Consider the following 17,005-nt stretch of genomic DNA (forward strand, 5'->3'; position numbering starts at 1 on the left):
TTTAAATCTTTCAGCCCAGTAATTCTGACAGTAGCGTAAAAACACTGTTTTCCCATCATACTTAGCCTTTTTTCCTGTCGTACTCAGCTAAAATATGATGATATTGACTTCTTTCATTTCAATATGTTTTTCTTACATTGTTGCACAAACATTTTTATTTTTGAGAATGTACATCTTAAGCTGAAAGCTTCCTGTGTCCAGTACACTGGAAATCTCAAATAAAACAAGTATTTTTCATAATCTTTTATATTATTCCTGTTATTCCATTTGAAAGCTATAACACTTTTCACATTTATGTCACTTCTTTCTAATAAAAACATCCTAAATGTAAACCTTGTGTGTCGAACATCACTCTCCACTTATAAAACCAATCCACAGGTGATATGATTTGGCTGTTTGCCACCACCCAAATCTCATCTCTAATTGTAATCCCCACGTGTCAATGGAGGGGCTTGTTAGGAGGTGATTGAATCATGGGAGCGGACTTTCCCCTTACTCTTCTCTTGATAGTGAGTGTGTTCTCATGAGATCTGGTTATTTGGGAGTGTGTGGCACTTTCCCCTTCACTCTCTCCTTCTCTGCCATGGTAAGATGTGCTTGCTTCCCCTTTGCCTTCTGCCATGATTGTAAGTTTCCTGAGTTTCCTAGCCATGTTTCCTACTAAACCTACAGAACTGTGAGTCAATTAAACTTCTCTTCTTCATAAATTACCCAGTCCCAGGTAGTTATTTATAGCAGTGTGAAAACAGATTAATACAATAGGTCAATTTTAATTTGGGTGGAAACCATTCCAGAGCAAATCAAGAAAAATTTAATAGGTAAGTTTCTCACACACATAAACATAAAACATCTTTTATAAAAGATCTCTATCCATACTGGAAGACTATAATTGCTCAGATTCTTTGATGCATGATGTTCTGTTTAGTGCTCTGTTGAGAAACACTGATGGATATTACAAAATAAATTCACTTATAAATTTAGTGCAGTCGGACAATCATGGCTCACTGTAGCCTTGACCTCCTAGGCTCAAGCTATCTTCTCACCTCAGCCTCTCAAGTAGTTGGGACTGCAGGCATGCGCCACCATGCTGGGCTAATTTTTTTTTTTTTTTTTTTGGAGAGACAGAGTCTCACTTTGTTACCCAGGCTGGTCTCAAACTCCTTGCATTTTGAAATCCTCTTGCCCTGATGTCCCAAAGTGCTGGGATTACAGGTGTGAGTCACTATACCTGGCCTCTAATTTTAAAATGTTGTCACTTCAAGAATGTTACATAAAATAATTAAACAGTAGATCATATTTGTATATTGTATTGTTTGCACTCAGCCCAATTCCCTTGAAATCCATCCAAGTCATATATATGAATCATTCTTTTTTGTTACTGAGTAATATTCCATGGTGTGGATTTACCATCATTTAATCATTTACCTGTTGAATGACATTTGGGTTGTTCCTAGTTATTAGCAACTATGAATAAAGTTGTTATGAATATTTGTGTACAGGCTTTCATGTAAATATAAGTTTTATTTTCTTTTGGATAAATATTCAAGAGTGCAATTATTGTGGTATATAGTAAGTGAATGATTAGTTTTGTAAGAAAGTGCCATAATCCTTTCCAGAGTGGTTGTACCACTTTACATTCCTACCAGCAATGCATGAATTATCCAGTTTTCTCCGTAATCTCATGAGCATTTGCTGTTATCATACTTTTTTTGTAAAAAATTGAGCCAATTTGAAATGTATGTAGTAATATCTCATTGTGGTTTTAATTTGCATTTCCCTATTAGTGATGTTGAACATCTTTTCATGTGTTTTCTGATATTGTTTTCAATGAAACGTCTTTTGCTCATTTTGTAACTGGATAGATTGTTAATTTTCTTCTTCTCCTTTTTTTTTTCTTTGAGTTTTGAGAGTTCTTTATATATCCTAGCTACAAGTCCTCTGCGAATATGTTCCAAACAAGTGTATTTTCCCAGTATGATGCTTTCTTTTTATACTCTTCAGTGTCTTTTAAAACACATTTAATAATGTTGAGTAAATCTAGTATTTGGCAACTAAAATACTACACCACTTCTTCAAATAAGTTAACACATAAATTCTATAAAATATAGCAAAATCATTTATTGTATAGCATTTAAAAATTGACCCAACAATTTTAAAAATTGATTTTCTAAAACACATGGATATATGAAATTGATTTTGGTAGTTATCAAAACTAAAATTTTGTCTCTGTCTTTTGATAGGTTCTGTTGCCACTGCGTGTCGTGACCCAGGGGTCCCCATGAATGGGACTCGAAATGGGGATGGAAGAGAACCTGGGGACACTGTCGTTTTTCAATGTGACCCAGGATATGAACTTCAAGGAGAGGAAAGAATAACCTGCATTCAGGTAGAAAATCGGTACTTCTGGCAGCCCAGCCCACCAGTCTGTATAGGTATGAATTAAAGAACAATTAAAATTTTATATAAACATAAAACAATGGTTAAAAACTGGTATTGATGTCTTAAGAACCATATTCGACAACAGATTCTATATGAGAGTCCAAGATTTCAGAAGATTATTAACCTCCCCAGAATGTACAAGATTGTAAAATGATTATTATTTTTCCATGGGGTAAAGACTGATGATTTCATTAATTTTTTAATGATTCTAAGATCCTAAAACAGTTATGAATGAAAGCTCTTGAAAAATTCTATCATCCTTCATTTACTATTTAACCATAGTTTTCCATTGCTTTTAAATTTTAAAGAGTGGATTCAGACTCCATATTAAAATGAGTCATATTGATCTTGTCTCTAAAATGGTTATTTCATTTAAGAAAGAAAATATTGTCAGAATCTATATCAGAATTTCCAAGCTTTGTCTTTCCATTTAATTAATGTAATCCAAAAGAATATTGGTTTTTATTTGGAAGATCTAAGAAATTGTAGCAGCCTGGATCATACTTCCAGCTGTCTTTTGTCTCCGTACTCTGTTATTGAATCTCCAAGTCAGACTCTAGAAAATTAAAACACAAATTATTATTGGGTCTGAGAAAGACTTAGAGGAATGCCCCACTTTTGGAATAAAAATAGTTAGAAAATCTGCTACATAATTAAACTAGTTTAATCTTAAACTTTTTTGTTCTGTTCAGGTGCTTTAGTATTTGTGTCATCTTGAATTTACAACACATTTTGAACAAACTATGTTTTCTCTACTGAAAATTTTGTTTATTTACGTACTCTCTCTTACTGCACTGTAAGCAACTTAGGAGAAGATTCTATATCTTGTTCATCATTGTATTTCTTATAGCATTTGGTATATTCAAATGTATCATGTTTTAGAGAGAGAATCTTATTTTTGTTCACTTATACCTAACTCATAAACTTCACAGTGATTTATTTTGAAAGTCCTATGGAAATAGGAAAAGAGTGTTAGTTCTTCATTTAGAAGTGAACAAGCTCAATCAATTATTCAGATTTATTTTACCTCATCTTGTAACTCCCCACACAAAATTACAAAATCAAATTCATTGCTCATTAACTGTGTCTCAGGCACTGTTCTAAACAGTGGGAAATTAGCAATAAAACAAGACAGAAAAGTTCTCTGTTCCTATGAACTTACTTTCCAGTGAAATAAATAAAAAAAAAAAGTTTTACAACACATTTTCTCTAAAAAAGTTGGATTTGAAAAAAACACTAAAATCAACAAACAACATACAAAGGCCAAAACCAGACAGACAGTTCTAGATTTCTGCTGTAAAAAAATAAGACAGATGCCAAATAAGTAAATTTATTAGAGACCCTTTTATAAAGCATGAAATAATGGCATCGCTTGAACAGTTCAGATTTAGCTATATCTCCCATTACACTATTTCTGTTCACACTCATATTGTTTTTCATGTAACACTGCAAGATTCTGAATCAACAAATATCAATTAATTTACCTTTACTGTAAGTGCACTCATAGAATCTGATAAAAAAACTGTTAAGAAATGTCTGCAAAGAAAGAGATTAAAATAATGTATCATATTTGTTTCAAAATTTTCAAGTTTGTTTACTACTCAATTAACCAAAACATTTTCAACTAAATTAAAACTTCTTATTCTAATTAATTGGAATTTGACCACATAGCTCATGAAGAGAATATTTATGTAAAGAATAAATTATAAAACACAAAAATCTTACTGTAGAACTTCTTGCTTTATTCTGATTCTTAGATTTGACTAAAGGTTGTTGCTTATTAGAATTACCAGAAGGGCTAACTTATGCCAATTGTTTTTATATAGAATCCTAAAATATTAAATGGCTTATACAAAAATTCTAGATAACACTAAAATCCAAGATGCAAAAGATGAAAAAGTTCTGAGATCTGCTATTATAAATTTCCATTTTTAGACAAGAATATGCTTTAGCTAGCAAGTCCTATTCTCAAAAAAAAAAAAAAAAAAAAGCTGAGTACTAAATCTTACTTAAGTTAAGCAGGTTGTGTAAGATTTTTGTGTAGATAATGATACTGTGTATTATTTTTGGTAGGAAAAGCTAGCTTCAGGAGAAGATATAAATTAGAGCTTCTCCAAGGAAGAAAATAACCTTAAAAAAAAAAAGTCTAAAAAATTGCTAAGGCTGCAGAAAGCTTGACCTCTAAAACTGATAAGAAAGAACTTCATGATTGGAAATACCATGCCAAAGATTAAACCCTGAACTTCTTAGAAACTCCATAATTCTATGTCTCAGACCCCGGAGCGTAAAACATTTTGCTTGCTTGCATGTAGAAACAGTCTTATAGCAAATGCCAAACAGAAGGGCGTTGTCTTTAAGAGAGTTAATAGAATTCATTCCAACAAAATTTACAGTGTGCAAATTACTTTGATATTGCCAGTGGGAAAGTAGCAGCATTCAATATGAAGGTAAATAAGGAAGACATTAATGTGAGTGGGCTTTTGAGAAAGAAAGAAGACACAAATAAAATTGAATTTGGGAAAAAAATTAAGAAGATCGTAAAATAGTTATCCATAGTTGATGCCCATGTAACTGCCTCAGAAAACACTGCATTCAGAACAAATTACTGAAAACTTAATTCATGAATCTCTGACTTGTATTTTGAGTGCTTTATGGTTAGATGGGTAAAAATAGAGATGCATTTCTAAATGCTATTTAGAGTTGAGTATATTTAAGATAATTTTCTTTACTCACTAAGAATTTGGGATTTACAAATGTCAGATAATGTCTTTGCTTTTCTCATTGGCTTTCATAGATTTTCAAAATCAACCACAGCATTGAAATATATCAAGAAATCTTTGATAAATAATTTAAATAGATGCACACCTGTGTTCCCAACTGCTCAGGAGGCTGAGATGGGAGGATTGCTTGAGCCCAGGAGTTTGAGATAAGACTGAGCAACATAGTAAGACCTTGTCACTAGAAGAAAAATAATAATTTAAGTAATAGAATAAAAATAATTTTAGAGGATCTTATATCTAAATAATAGATAATTTATATGTAATAATTTTACTTACATCTTTTGTGATAAAGAATATACATGTATAACATGTACATGTACATATATGTGTGTATCTCTATACAATTTCTAACAATAAAAAAGACCAATGTTCCTTGTCAAATAAGGACAATTGAAACAAAATTACTGCCCTACTCTCTCCAAAATTATGCATAATCCAAGTGGAAAAAAATCACAAAGAATATTTTGCTATCATTCTGGTCTTTTGTACATATATACATACATGTAAGCATATCTCATTTTATTACACTTCACTTTATTTCACTCCACAGATATTACATTTTTTTACAAATTGAAGATTTTTGGCAACCCTGTGCCAAGCAAGTCCTAATAGACTTTTTTTTCTAATGGCATGTGCTCACTTCAGGTCCCTGTATTACATTTTGGTAATTCTCACAATATTTCAAACTTTTTCATTACTATTTTATTGTTATTGTGATCTGTGATCAGTGATCTTTGATGTTACTATTGTAATTGTTTCGGGGTGCCACAAACAAATGCCCATGTACGACAGTGAACTTAACCAATAAATGTGTGTGTTTTGAGTGCTCCCCTAACTGACTGTTCCTCCACGTCTCTCTCTTTCCTTGGGCCTACCTATTCTCTGATACACAATATTAAAAGTAGACCAATGGCCTCTGAGCATTCAAGTGAAAGGAAGAGTTGCACATCTGTCACTCTAAATTAAAAGCTAGAAATGATTAAGCTTCGTGAGGAAGGCCAGTTGAAAGCCAAAATAGGCTGATAGGCATCTTGAATCAAATAGTTACCCAAGTTCCGAATGCAAAGGTAAAATTCTTGACAGAAATGGAAAATTCTACTCTAGTGAACACAGGAATGATAAGAAAGCAAAACAGCTTTGTTGCAGATATGAAGCAAGCCAGTGGTCTGGATAGAAGATCAAACCAGCCACAACATTCCCATAAGCCAAAACCTAATCCAAAGGAAGGCCCTAACTCTTTAAGTCCATAAAGACATACACAGGTGGAAAAGCTGCAAGAAAACTTTGAAGCTAGCATAAGTTGATTTATAAGGTGTTTTTGTTGTTGTTGTCATTGTTTTGAGACGGAGTCTCACTCTGTCACCCAGTCTGGAGTGCAGTGGCGTAACCTTGGCTCACTGCAAGCTCCACCTCCCGGGTTCATGCCATTCTCCTGCCTCAGCCTCCTGAGTAGCTGGGACTACAGGCACCGGCTACCACGCCTGACTTTTTTTTTTTTTTTTTTTTTTTTTTTTGTATTTTTAGTAGAGACGGGGTTTCACCGTGTTAGCCAGGATGGTCTCGATCTCCTGACCTCGTGATCCACCCATCTCAGCCTCCCAAAGTGCTGTGATTACAGGCGTGAGCCACTGTGCCTGGCCAATTTATAAGGTTTAAGGAAAGCAGCTATCTCTATAACATTAAAATGCAACGTGAATCTGTAGGTACTGAAGAAGAAGCTGCAGCCAGTTATCCAGAAGATCTAGCTAAGATCACTGATGAAAGTGGCTTCATTAAAAACAGTTTTCAACGTAGATTAAACAGCATTCTATTGGAATAGTGTCTAGAACTTTCATTGCTGGAGAGGTGAAATCAATGTCTGGCTTCAAAGCTTCAAAGGACAGGCTGACTCTCTTATAGGGGCTAATGCAGCTGGTGACTTTAAAATAAAACCAGTGTTCATTTACCATTCTGAAAAAGTTAAGCCTGTTAAAAATTATGCTATATCTACTCTGCCTGTGATCTATAAATGGAACAATTAAGCTTGGATAACAGCACATCTGTTTACACCATGGCTTACAGAATATTTTAAGCCCATTGTTGAGATCTACTGCTCAGAAAAAAAGATTATTTTCAAAATATCACTGCTCATTGAAAATGTACCTGGTCACCCAAAAGACCTAATGGAATATGCAAAGAGATTAATGTTTTTATGCCAATAACCTTCTGGAAAGAATTTACCATTCTAGATGCCATTAAGAACATTTGTAGCTGAGCACGGTGACTCACGCCTGTAATCCCAGTACTTTGGGAGGCCGAGGCAGGCGGATCACGTGGTCAGGAGATCGAGACCAACTTGGCTAACACAGTGAAACTCTGTATCTACTAAAAGTACAAAAAAATTAGCTGGGTGTGGTGGCAGGCACCTGTAGTCCCAGCTGCTCCAGAGACTGAGGCAGGAGAACGGCGTGAACCCAGGAGACGGAGCTTGCAGTGAGCCAAGATTAGGCCACTGTACTCCAGCCTGGGCGACAGAGCAAGACTCCTTCTAAAAAAAAAGAAGAAAAGAACATTTGTAAAATTCATGAGAGACAGTAAAAATATCAATATCATCAGGAGTTTGGCAGAAGTTGATTCCAATCCTCATGGATGACTATGAGGGGGTGTTTAAGACTTCAGCAGAAGAAGAAACTGCAGATGTGGTAGAAGTAGCAGGAGAACTAGAATCAGAAGTGGAGCTTGAATATGGGACTGGATTGTTACAATCTCGTGATAAAACTTGAACGAATGAGAAGTTGCTTCTTATGGATGGGAAAATAAAGTGATTTATTGAGATGGAATCTACTTCTGGTAAAGATGCTATGAACATTGTTGAAATGACAACAAAGAACTTCAAATACTACATAACTTAGTTCATAAAAGCAGAGGCAAAATTTGGGAGGATTGTCTCCAAGAAGTTCTGCTGTGGGTAAAATGCAATCAAATAGCATCACATGCTACAGAGAAATCTTTCATGAAAGGAAGAGTCCAGTGATATGGCAGACTTCTTTATTACCTTATTTTAGGAAAATGCCACAGCTACCCCAGGCTTCAACAGCCACCACCCTGATCAGTTAGAAGCCATCAATATCTAGGCAAGACCCTCCACTAGCAAAAGGATTGTGACTCACTGAAGACTCAGATGACCATTCTCGTTTTTCAGCAATAAAGTATTTTTAATTACGTTATGTACTGTTTTAGACACAATGCTATTATACACTTAATAGACTAAAATATAATGTAAACATAACTTTTATATGCACTTGGAAACCAAAAAAGTTTTGTGACTAACTTTATTGCTGTATTTGGTTTATTGTGGGGGTCTGGAACTGAACCTCCAATATCCCCAAGGTATGCCTGTATATACATTTGCTATTATACTTTTTTTCATATTCACATATTAAGAGCCCCAAAGGTAAAATGTGTTGCTATTTTTATTTAAACACATAGCTACAAATTAGATTGTGCATTCATCAGTACAGTCATCTTCACTATTTGCATAATCAATAACCGAGATGGGCAAAGGTTACTGTGGATACCAGATGGTTGATATTACATATTAGTGATGAATACTGACACCTGAGCGGAATATTAAAATAAAATGTAATAAGAGAAACAACAGAGCTTGGCAGAGGTTACTATGAATACCAGAATGGTTTAGAGAGAGTTGAAGGTAGTGCCCATTCCAGGAAAACTTTCTGGAGGCAGTGATGAATCTAAAAACATAAGTTAGAGTTACATAAATGTAGAATGGAAACAAACATTTCAGGAAGAAGAAATAAAATAAGTAAAGTCATGGAAGAACAAGGAAATATAAGCAGTATGACAGTATTTGAGTATAATTTACGTGTATACCCTGAGGGTTGATGAAATTGGAAAGGCTGTAGGGGTCAGATCATGAAGGCTGTATGGGAATTGGGACATTATATTTTAGACAACGTGAAAGAGTTGCAGAATTTTATGCATATACATAGTATAATTAGATGTTTTCACTGAGAGGGAGTAATTATTTCAATTATCAATTGTAATAATTCAAGAAAGAGAGAAGGGTTAGACCTATCGGTACTATTGGTAGTAGGCAAGAAAAGAAGGACCAGTTGAAAATAGCTACAAGGTGGGTTTTGGCAGGGCTTCTTGATGAATTGGATATAAGGATGCAGTGAAAAAAAGGCAAGACTCTTAGACCTCTAGCTTGGGACTACAGGTGGATAGTACTGCTCATCTAACAATTTAGGAACCTAGGAGAAGAAGCCAACTTGATTTGAGGTTGAGTATTTAGGCTATTCTATGTTTGATGTACCGATAGACTACAGAGAAAGAGATTCAGTAAAGACTGGCATATGGTTTAGACTTCAGCCAAGAAATCTGTAAGAGGAGATAGGGAAGGGTGTTATCAGTGTATAAAAATTAGAAGATAAAAATCTTAAATTTACATATGGTCAGCAAGGAAAAATGTAACAGTAGAAATTAAGAGAACTAGGTAAGGAACTCAGGAGATCACCAAAATTATAAGGAGATGTAAAGGAGGAAGTGTATGATAATAAGACTGAAGTATGTATAACGACACTAGAAGAAAACCTCAGAAACACTAGTTTCTAAGATTCCAGAAATTAGGACAGTGACTCTAAGATAAAGATCAGCAATTAAGAATGACTACAGATATGAAGAGAAAGATAAAGGCAGCAAAGTCTTAATTATTATTATAAATGCAGAAGTCACCTAAGTATAAGCTAAGAAATGTTGTATTGGGAGCAAGCTAAGAAATGTTTGCACTAGGTCAATGGTTGAGAAGAGAATAAAAGGTAAAAAGGACCATGTAAAGACATCTAGAGGCCAAGCATGGTGGATCACACCTGTAATCCCCGCACTTCGGGAGGCTGAGGTGCGTCCATCACTTGAGCGCAGGAGTTCAAGACCAGCCTGGGCAACATGGCAAAACTCTGTTTCTCCAAAAATACAAGGATTAGCTGCACGTGGTAGTCCATGTCTGTAGTCCCAGTTACTGGGGAGGCTGAGATGGGAGGATCTGAGCCTGGGAGGTCAAGGCTGCAGTGAGCTGTGATCATTCCACTGTACTCTAGCCTGGGCCACAGAGTGAGACCCTGTATCAGAAAAAAAAAACACCAAATCTAGACTGTTAGACTATCTAAGTAATAGAAAGGTTATTGTGTCTCTCTAAATGTAATTTAAAATAAAAATAAATGATTAAACCTTATGATAATTTTTCTCATGGTGAATACTTTGGCACTTTTCTTTGAGAAACAACATAAGAAACATTTTCCTCCTTTGATTTTCTGCTTTTCTAGTCTTGTTAGTCATCTTAATCTGTCCCATAGGTACATACAGCACAGGGGTGCAGAAAGAGGCAAGAGCAGACTTCCCCTTCAAAAATCTTAGTTATGCCAAATTAAAACACACAAACACACACACACACACACAATTTAGTAAGAAGAGACTTTGATTCAAACAGGATTATTGCAAGGAGCAGGGTAGGCAGGGAAGGGACTATTGCAACAGGGAATACTAAGGCTGTAAGATCTGCACCTATCTCAGGAGTTAGAAAAAAGGCTTTTTTTCTTTTTTGGAGAAGGCTAAACGAAGCTAGAGAGAACTAAATGTGAAGTCAGAGGCAAGGGCAGCCTGATTGAATAGTAGATCAGAGAATGTTGTGCTCTGAATCCAGCCTTTTCTCAGGAAATATCCTGTGCTATCTTAAAGCTGAGAAGGGAGACAAAGTTCAGGAGCCCAGAAGAAGGAGGGAAACGTAATCAAAGTTTGTTTCACAAACATTTTATTCAGATTAATCAGTGAGTCAAGCAGTTCAGCTAGAAGCAAAGAATGGGAACTGGCAGGGTCTGTGGCTGGTCTTCCCATAAACAAGATGGTAACAAAGACAGCTTATCTAAGTCATGATAAGTGAGTCTTATCTAAGTCATATGAGGCAGGGTGTTTCCTTACAGTAAGCCATTTTCAGACAAAAAAGAGTGAAAGTGGATAGGTCATAAGGAACTCTCTTTTATTTTTAAAATGAAAGAAACCTGAACATGTTTGTGGATGAAGGGGAGGAAGCCAGGAAAAGTAAGGGAGATAAATAATTGGACGAGTGTTTTGGATAAGGAAGAAGGATTATGTGACCAGGTTAAGGGTGGTATCTTGATTAGGAGGGACTTTATCCTGGGATTGTAAAGAGAAATATTCAGGAGGCATTTAAGCTTGGAGATGGAGGACCACAGAACATTGAAGCAGTTTATGTCTAATCATTTTATAATGTACCACAAAAACATACAAGCGATAGGAAAGTAGTGGTGAATATATTAAGTCTGAGCAACTAGATACTCTCAATATAGTAAGAGCTGAGACAACTTTTTGAGAGTGACTCAAGTATTGAGACAAGAGTAGCAGAGGGGCATGGCGGAAGGCAGTACCAGACAAAAGGCAATGGAAAAATTACCAAGCCATAGTGATAATATTGCATATCTCAACTCATGGAAAGAACAGAAATGCTGAAATGTTGGCAGAATCAAAATTCTCTTCCTTACAATACCAGTTTTATGGGTCAAAAAAAATTCTTTTCCCTTATAACTGAATGCTCATATTTATCTCAGAAAACTGCAATTTCAAAACCCAGGTGAGAGAAGAATGTTGATGTACTGATTATGTGTAGGAGACATCGTGAGAGTGTCAGAATCCTAATCTTAATGTCCCTCAGTTGAGTGTGTGTATTTATTTGTATTACCCACTCTCTCACACCACCATGAAGACTTCCATATCTTTCTTCATTTCTCTGTTTTTTTGAAGATGTCAATTTCTGTGTAATGTATAACTTCTTGAACACAAACTCTGTTTAACAAACTTCAACAGTAATCCCCTAAAGAATCTCTTCTCTGAGTTTCACTGACAATTTTTTGAAGCTCTCCATTGAAGTGTTATGGAAACCTTTGTTTGAAACTGCAGTAATGTACTAGATACATAAATGGTGCCAGGAGAGACATGAAAATAAGCTATATATCTCATATCTTATTTTTCTATTTATTATTAGAGGTTTTGTTTTGCTTCGATCTGATTTTTTCTGGTAACCAGAGGAAAATCATCTTTACCACTTTTTTTTAATGCTTTTCTTTTGACATGAAACAAAATAATAATAGAAAGAGAGAAAAGTACATATGCATTCTTTTTGGTCTCTTGAAGACAATAAAGCAGCTAAATTTTATGTATCCATGTATTCAATATTTTAATGATCTTTCTTGAAAGATAATGCTGTATCCAAGCTTCAGGTACTATAAAAGTCAGGTCTGTACAAAGCCTCATAAACTCTTTTAGAGAGGTGATTTCAAAAATATTGGTAGCTAATAAATTGTATTAATGTTTAAAGATATTTTACTTATTTGTTTAAATTAAAGCACCCTGTGGAGGCAATTTAACAGGATCTTCAGGCTTTATTCTTTCGCCAAACTTCCCTCATCCATATCCACATAGCAGAGACTGTGACTGGACTATCACCGTCAATGCAGACTATGTTATCTCCTTGGCGTTCATCAGGTGAGTTCTTATATATTTCCACATTAAAAAAATATATTGCTTGGCCATTTTGCTTTAGGCAAATTCTTATTTCTATATATAGCATTTTTGTTATTTTTTACTAATCCCAGTGCTAATACTTGTTCTAGCTTTGCCACTGTCATTCGTGTTACCTTGGGCAAGTTATTTATTTGAGTGAGCCTCCATTTTTCCACATGAGGCTAATAGCTGGCATCACAAAACCTGGCCTCTTTCCATGAATATTTCATTGTAAGTGTTAGGTAATAGCAACTCAATAATTTTCCAAGTAGAAAAGTCCCCAGTCTTTATTGTCTAAGGTTGATGTAATCAGTATGTTGACTCCAGTAACACAATTCCTTGTTCTGCCACCAGTGTGTTAAAGGCTCTTAGTATTTATGTGAAATGTTAAACTTAAATATTCAATATTTTCTAATATATTAAGGCCAGTTAGTTTTTCCTAAGTAAAGATAATTTGAACTCATACAAATTCAGCATAATTGTAAATAAATAAAATTTTTATTTTTGTAATTTGTAGTGGTGCATTGCTAATTAGTAATACCAAAGCGACAACAATGATAATTTTAGTTTTATACCAGGCTCCTGTTGTAAGACAAATTCCCAAGTTAAATACTATTATTATCCCCATTTTCCCAATTGAGGAAACATCAATACAGACATGAGAAATATCAAAATGGATGATACAGGGCTTAGTTTACGTATGAAATTATTCTAGTTAATAACTTGAGGGTAGAAGGGTATATTACATGAAGTGCATGACCTAAATTTGATTTCTAACTCTATCATTTATTATGTGACCTTAGGGAGACCACTGACTTTAAAGAGCCTTAACATACTCATTGGTAAAATGAAAATCCTAATCTCTTCCTTATACAACAGGACTATTGGCAAGATGAGTTAATATTTATTAAAGTACCTTGTAAAACATAAGGTAATATTAGCGTGCACTGTCCTTTCAGTTTTTCAGAAAAAAAACATAACAACTAAGACTAAAATTTTGTTAAAAAGAATATTTTTTGTTTTAATTTCATTTTCAAAGAACTTGTAATACTTCAAGTATTGATTTAGTCCCAAACTATAAATTAAAAATAAATATACTGTGTTCCATTGTTAAATAATCTTTCAGCCTTTCATGCATAATAAATACTCCTGTGTCATTTACAAAGCCGTTGTTTCTAGTGATTCTCCCAACAGAGACAGACAAGGAAGTTGTAATTAACATCAAAGTTTAATGTTGGAAGAGATGAAATTCAGAAGTCGTGTTTTATCTCAGAACAAGGGTAATAAGTAATGAAATAAAGTTTAATCTTCTGATTTCTGCTATATTATTATACCCACAGTTACCAAATTCAGGCCTCAGATCCACTGAAAAATTTCAGGATAAGTTAATTGAACTACATTTTTGAAGCTACTGAATAAATTTAAACAAAATATAATAGTGTGATGATCTCCCAGTTTTCTCATGTTAGAGGGGCCCACATATAAAAAAGGTCTGGGAACCTCTGCACTCTCCCATTCTCTCTTTACCACTCTTTATGCACAAGTAAGACGAGTAGCTGGACTCTTCTTTCCTGTACATGAATATGTAAAGGATGAGAATTGTGGAAAGTTAACTTCTATAAATTCTTTAAGTTTGGAAATAATACCTTTCACCAAACAAATCTCTTGTTTAGATGCAGGCAAATATGATACAACTTGACAAAATAGTTTTTCTGCTGATGAATGTTTAACAATGGCAAGTTTTACTGGTTTCATTTTATATCATAAACTGGTTGACTTTTCTTGCTGACCTAAATTAATCTATCCTTTTCCCCATGTTTCTCTACCACAGTATGAGTTAGGAAATAGAGAAATTGATTGCATGTCTCCTGACTTCTAAATATATGGGTTCCATGATCATTGTGGGACAATTATTATACTTTTGAAGGTTGTTAAGGCAAGTTTATTATGCAAATCTTGTAATATTAACACAACTGATTTGAATCATTTACATGCTAAAATATCCTTTTTCACATTATGTAATTCTGATAGTGTATTGGTTTGATATCTCCTACATTAGGTTTTAAAACAAGAAAATATATTTACTTTCAGGAAAAAGAATGTCTAATACAATGTGCAAAGCTTTGTTTGAGTTATTTAAATGTAAATAATATATTTCAACTTTTGATTTCAGCTTTTGTCCTTATCTGATATATAGAGTTAAATTTTTTAGCAATGAAAATGCTTATAAACTTTGGAGTACTATTTATGAAGAAAAAAATAGTTTGTGTTTTCATGATGCAAAATATATGGATGAAAAAGTTTTAAAAATACATATTATCCTCCACATAAAGTAACTTGCATAAGAACACGTCACTAACAAGGGCAGAAACAAGGCTTGAACTTACATTCTCTGACTCCAAATCCTGTATCTTTTCATCAATTAACTATTTGTCTTATAATCACTTCATTTCCTCTGCATACAATGTCAACTTAAAAATATGTAAAAATGTCAAGTTTTTTTTCTTTTCCCCTGCTTATTTGATATTTATATTAAATATGTTGTTGCAGGTGATTTTTTATATTAGCTTATTTTAACAGTGTCTTTTATTATTGTTAAGCACTGAATTAATGTTTGATCATGTAACTATTATGACTAATAGCCTAATAATAATTATCCTACTTCCTTTTCTTTCTTTTTTTTTTCTTTTTTTTTTTTTTAGTTTTAGCATAGAACCAAACTATGACTTCCTCTATATCTATGATGGACCAGACAGTAATAGCCCACTGATTGGAAGTTTTCAAGACAGCAAGTTACCAGAGAGAATAGAAAGCAGCTCAAATACAATGAATTTGGCTTTTCGGAGTGATGGATCTGTTAGTTACACTGGATTTCATCTAGAATACAAAGGTAAATATGAATATTCCATGTTAATATCATGATTTAAATTATAGATATTTTATACAAGAGAATAATTTTGTATGGCCCATTGTTAGTGGTTACTTTTATGTGCATTTTTAAATGCAGACTATGTACAGTTCATCTCATAAAAGCATTCTCACAGTAGACCTTTCTTATTAGTGAGAAAGAAATTAGCATTTCCCTAATTACTACCAAAGGAAATGTATCAAGCAAACAAATTAACAATTAGTATATTGGAGGAGTTGGCTGGAGCCACACAATATTAAAAAACAAAACATACAAAAAAAGTCTCATTTTTTTAGAAGCTGAAGTTTCAGTCAAATACCTTCATTTGGAGAACACTTTCAGTGATAAAGGGAACAAAGTAGAGGATAATTGTATTTCAGAAAACATGTAAGTTGGGTGCCATCACTCATGCCTGTAATCCTAGCACTTTGGGAGGCCAAGGCAGGAGAATTACTTGAGCCCAGCAGTTTGAGACCAGCCTAAGAAACATAGTGAGAGCACATCTGTACATTTATTTTTTAATTAGTCAAGAGGGGTGGCATACATCTGTAGTACCAGCTACTCAAGAGACTGAGGCAGGAGGATCACTTGAGCCCAGGAGATGAAGGCTGCAGTGAGATATGATCATGCACTGCAGGCCAGCCTGGAAGAGCAAGACCCTGTCTCTAAGAAAATGTACACAGATATTTAAATATGTCAATATTCATAATAAAGAAAACAAGTATAGTTATAATGTTTTAGAATACTTCTGCTAGTGCTTAAATGAATTGTATTAGAATGCCTATGGATATTTATAATTATATTTTTCTAAAATTTTGTAGTTTATGTCTACAGGAACAGATTTATATTTAGATTGCATAAACTTTAAATTTATTTTGCAACTACTGAGTCCATGAAGGGCATACTGATAATTCATCTCAAGTTATCAACTGATTTCTGAAAATACATGCTTTGATTTGTTACCACCTTTTGTTTAATATTTTCAATAACTGAAACTTATATATAGAATAATGAACTCCAAAGCATCCATCAGCCAACTTGACAAAAATTATCATTCTGCTATATTTGCTTCAGATCTCTTTATTCTTGTCTTAAAAAATCAAATATCACATATACAATGGAAACTCCTTTTGCATTTGCCATAGGAACAGGGGTTAGTCTCTTCAGGGCTATCATAAGAGGTCACAATAAATTTCACAACAACACATAATATGGGTAAGAAAGACGTTTTTAGGGAAATGAAACTCACAAGTCAGCAAGAAACAGATGCTTGGAGTCCTCCAATATCTCTGTCATCACTTAG

At 34.1% G+C, this 17,005-nt stretch overlaps 1 protein-coding gene across 6 annotated transcripts in view; it reads left to right on the forward strand.

Annotated features, from left to right (window-relative positions):
- The window catches only part of LOC105475960 (CUB and Sushi multiple domains 3), a 1,218,758-nt gene that overhangs the window by 928,072 nt on the left and 273,681 nt on the right, over positions 1–17,005 (forward strand). For all 6 annotated transcript variants that reach the window (XM_011731490.2, XM_071067898.1, XM_071067897.1 and 3 more), the window contains 3 exons: positions 2,241–2,432; positions 12,638–12,776; positions 15,497–15,684. In XM_011731490.2, the coding sequence (XP_011729792.2) occupies positions 2,241–2,432; positions 12,638–12,776; positions 15,497–15,684 (519 nt within the window). The remainder of the gene's footprint in view (positions 1–2,240; positions 2,433–12,637; positions 12,777–15,496; positions 15,685–17,005) is intronic.

Source organism: Macaca nemestrina, chromosome 8 (genome assembly GCF_043159975.1).
Source record: "Macaca nemestrina isolate mMacNem1 chromosome 8, mMacNem.hap1, whole genome shotgun sequence".
NCBI lineage: Eukaryota > Metazoa > Chordata > Mammalia > Primates > Cercopithecidae > Macaca > Macaca nemestrina.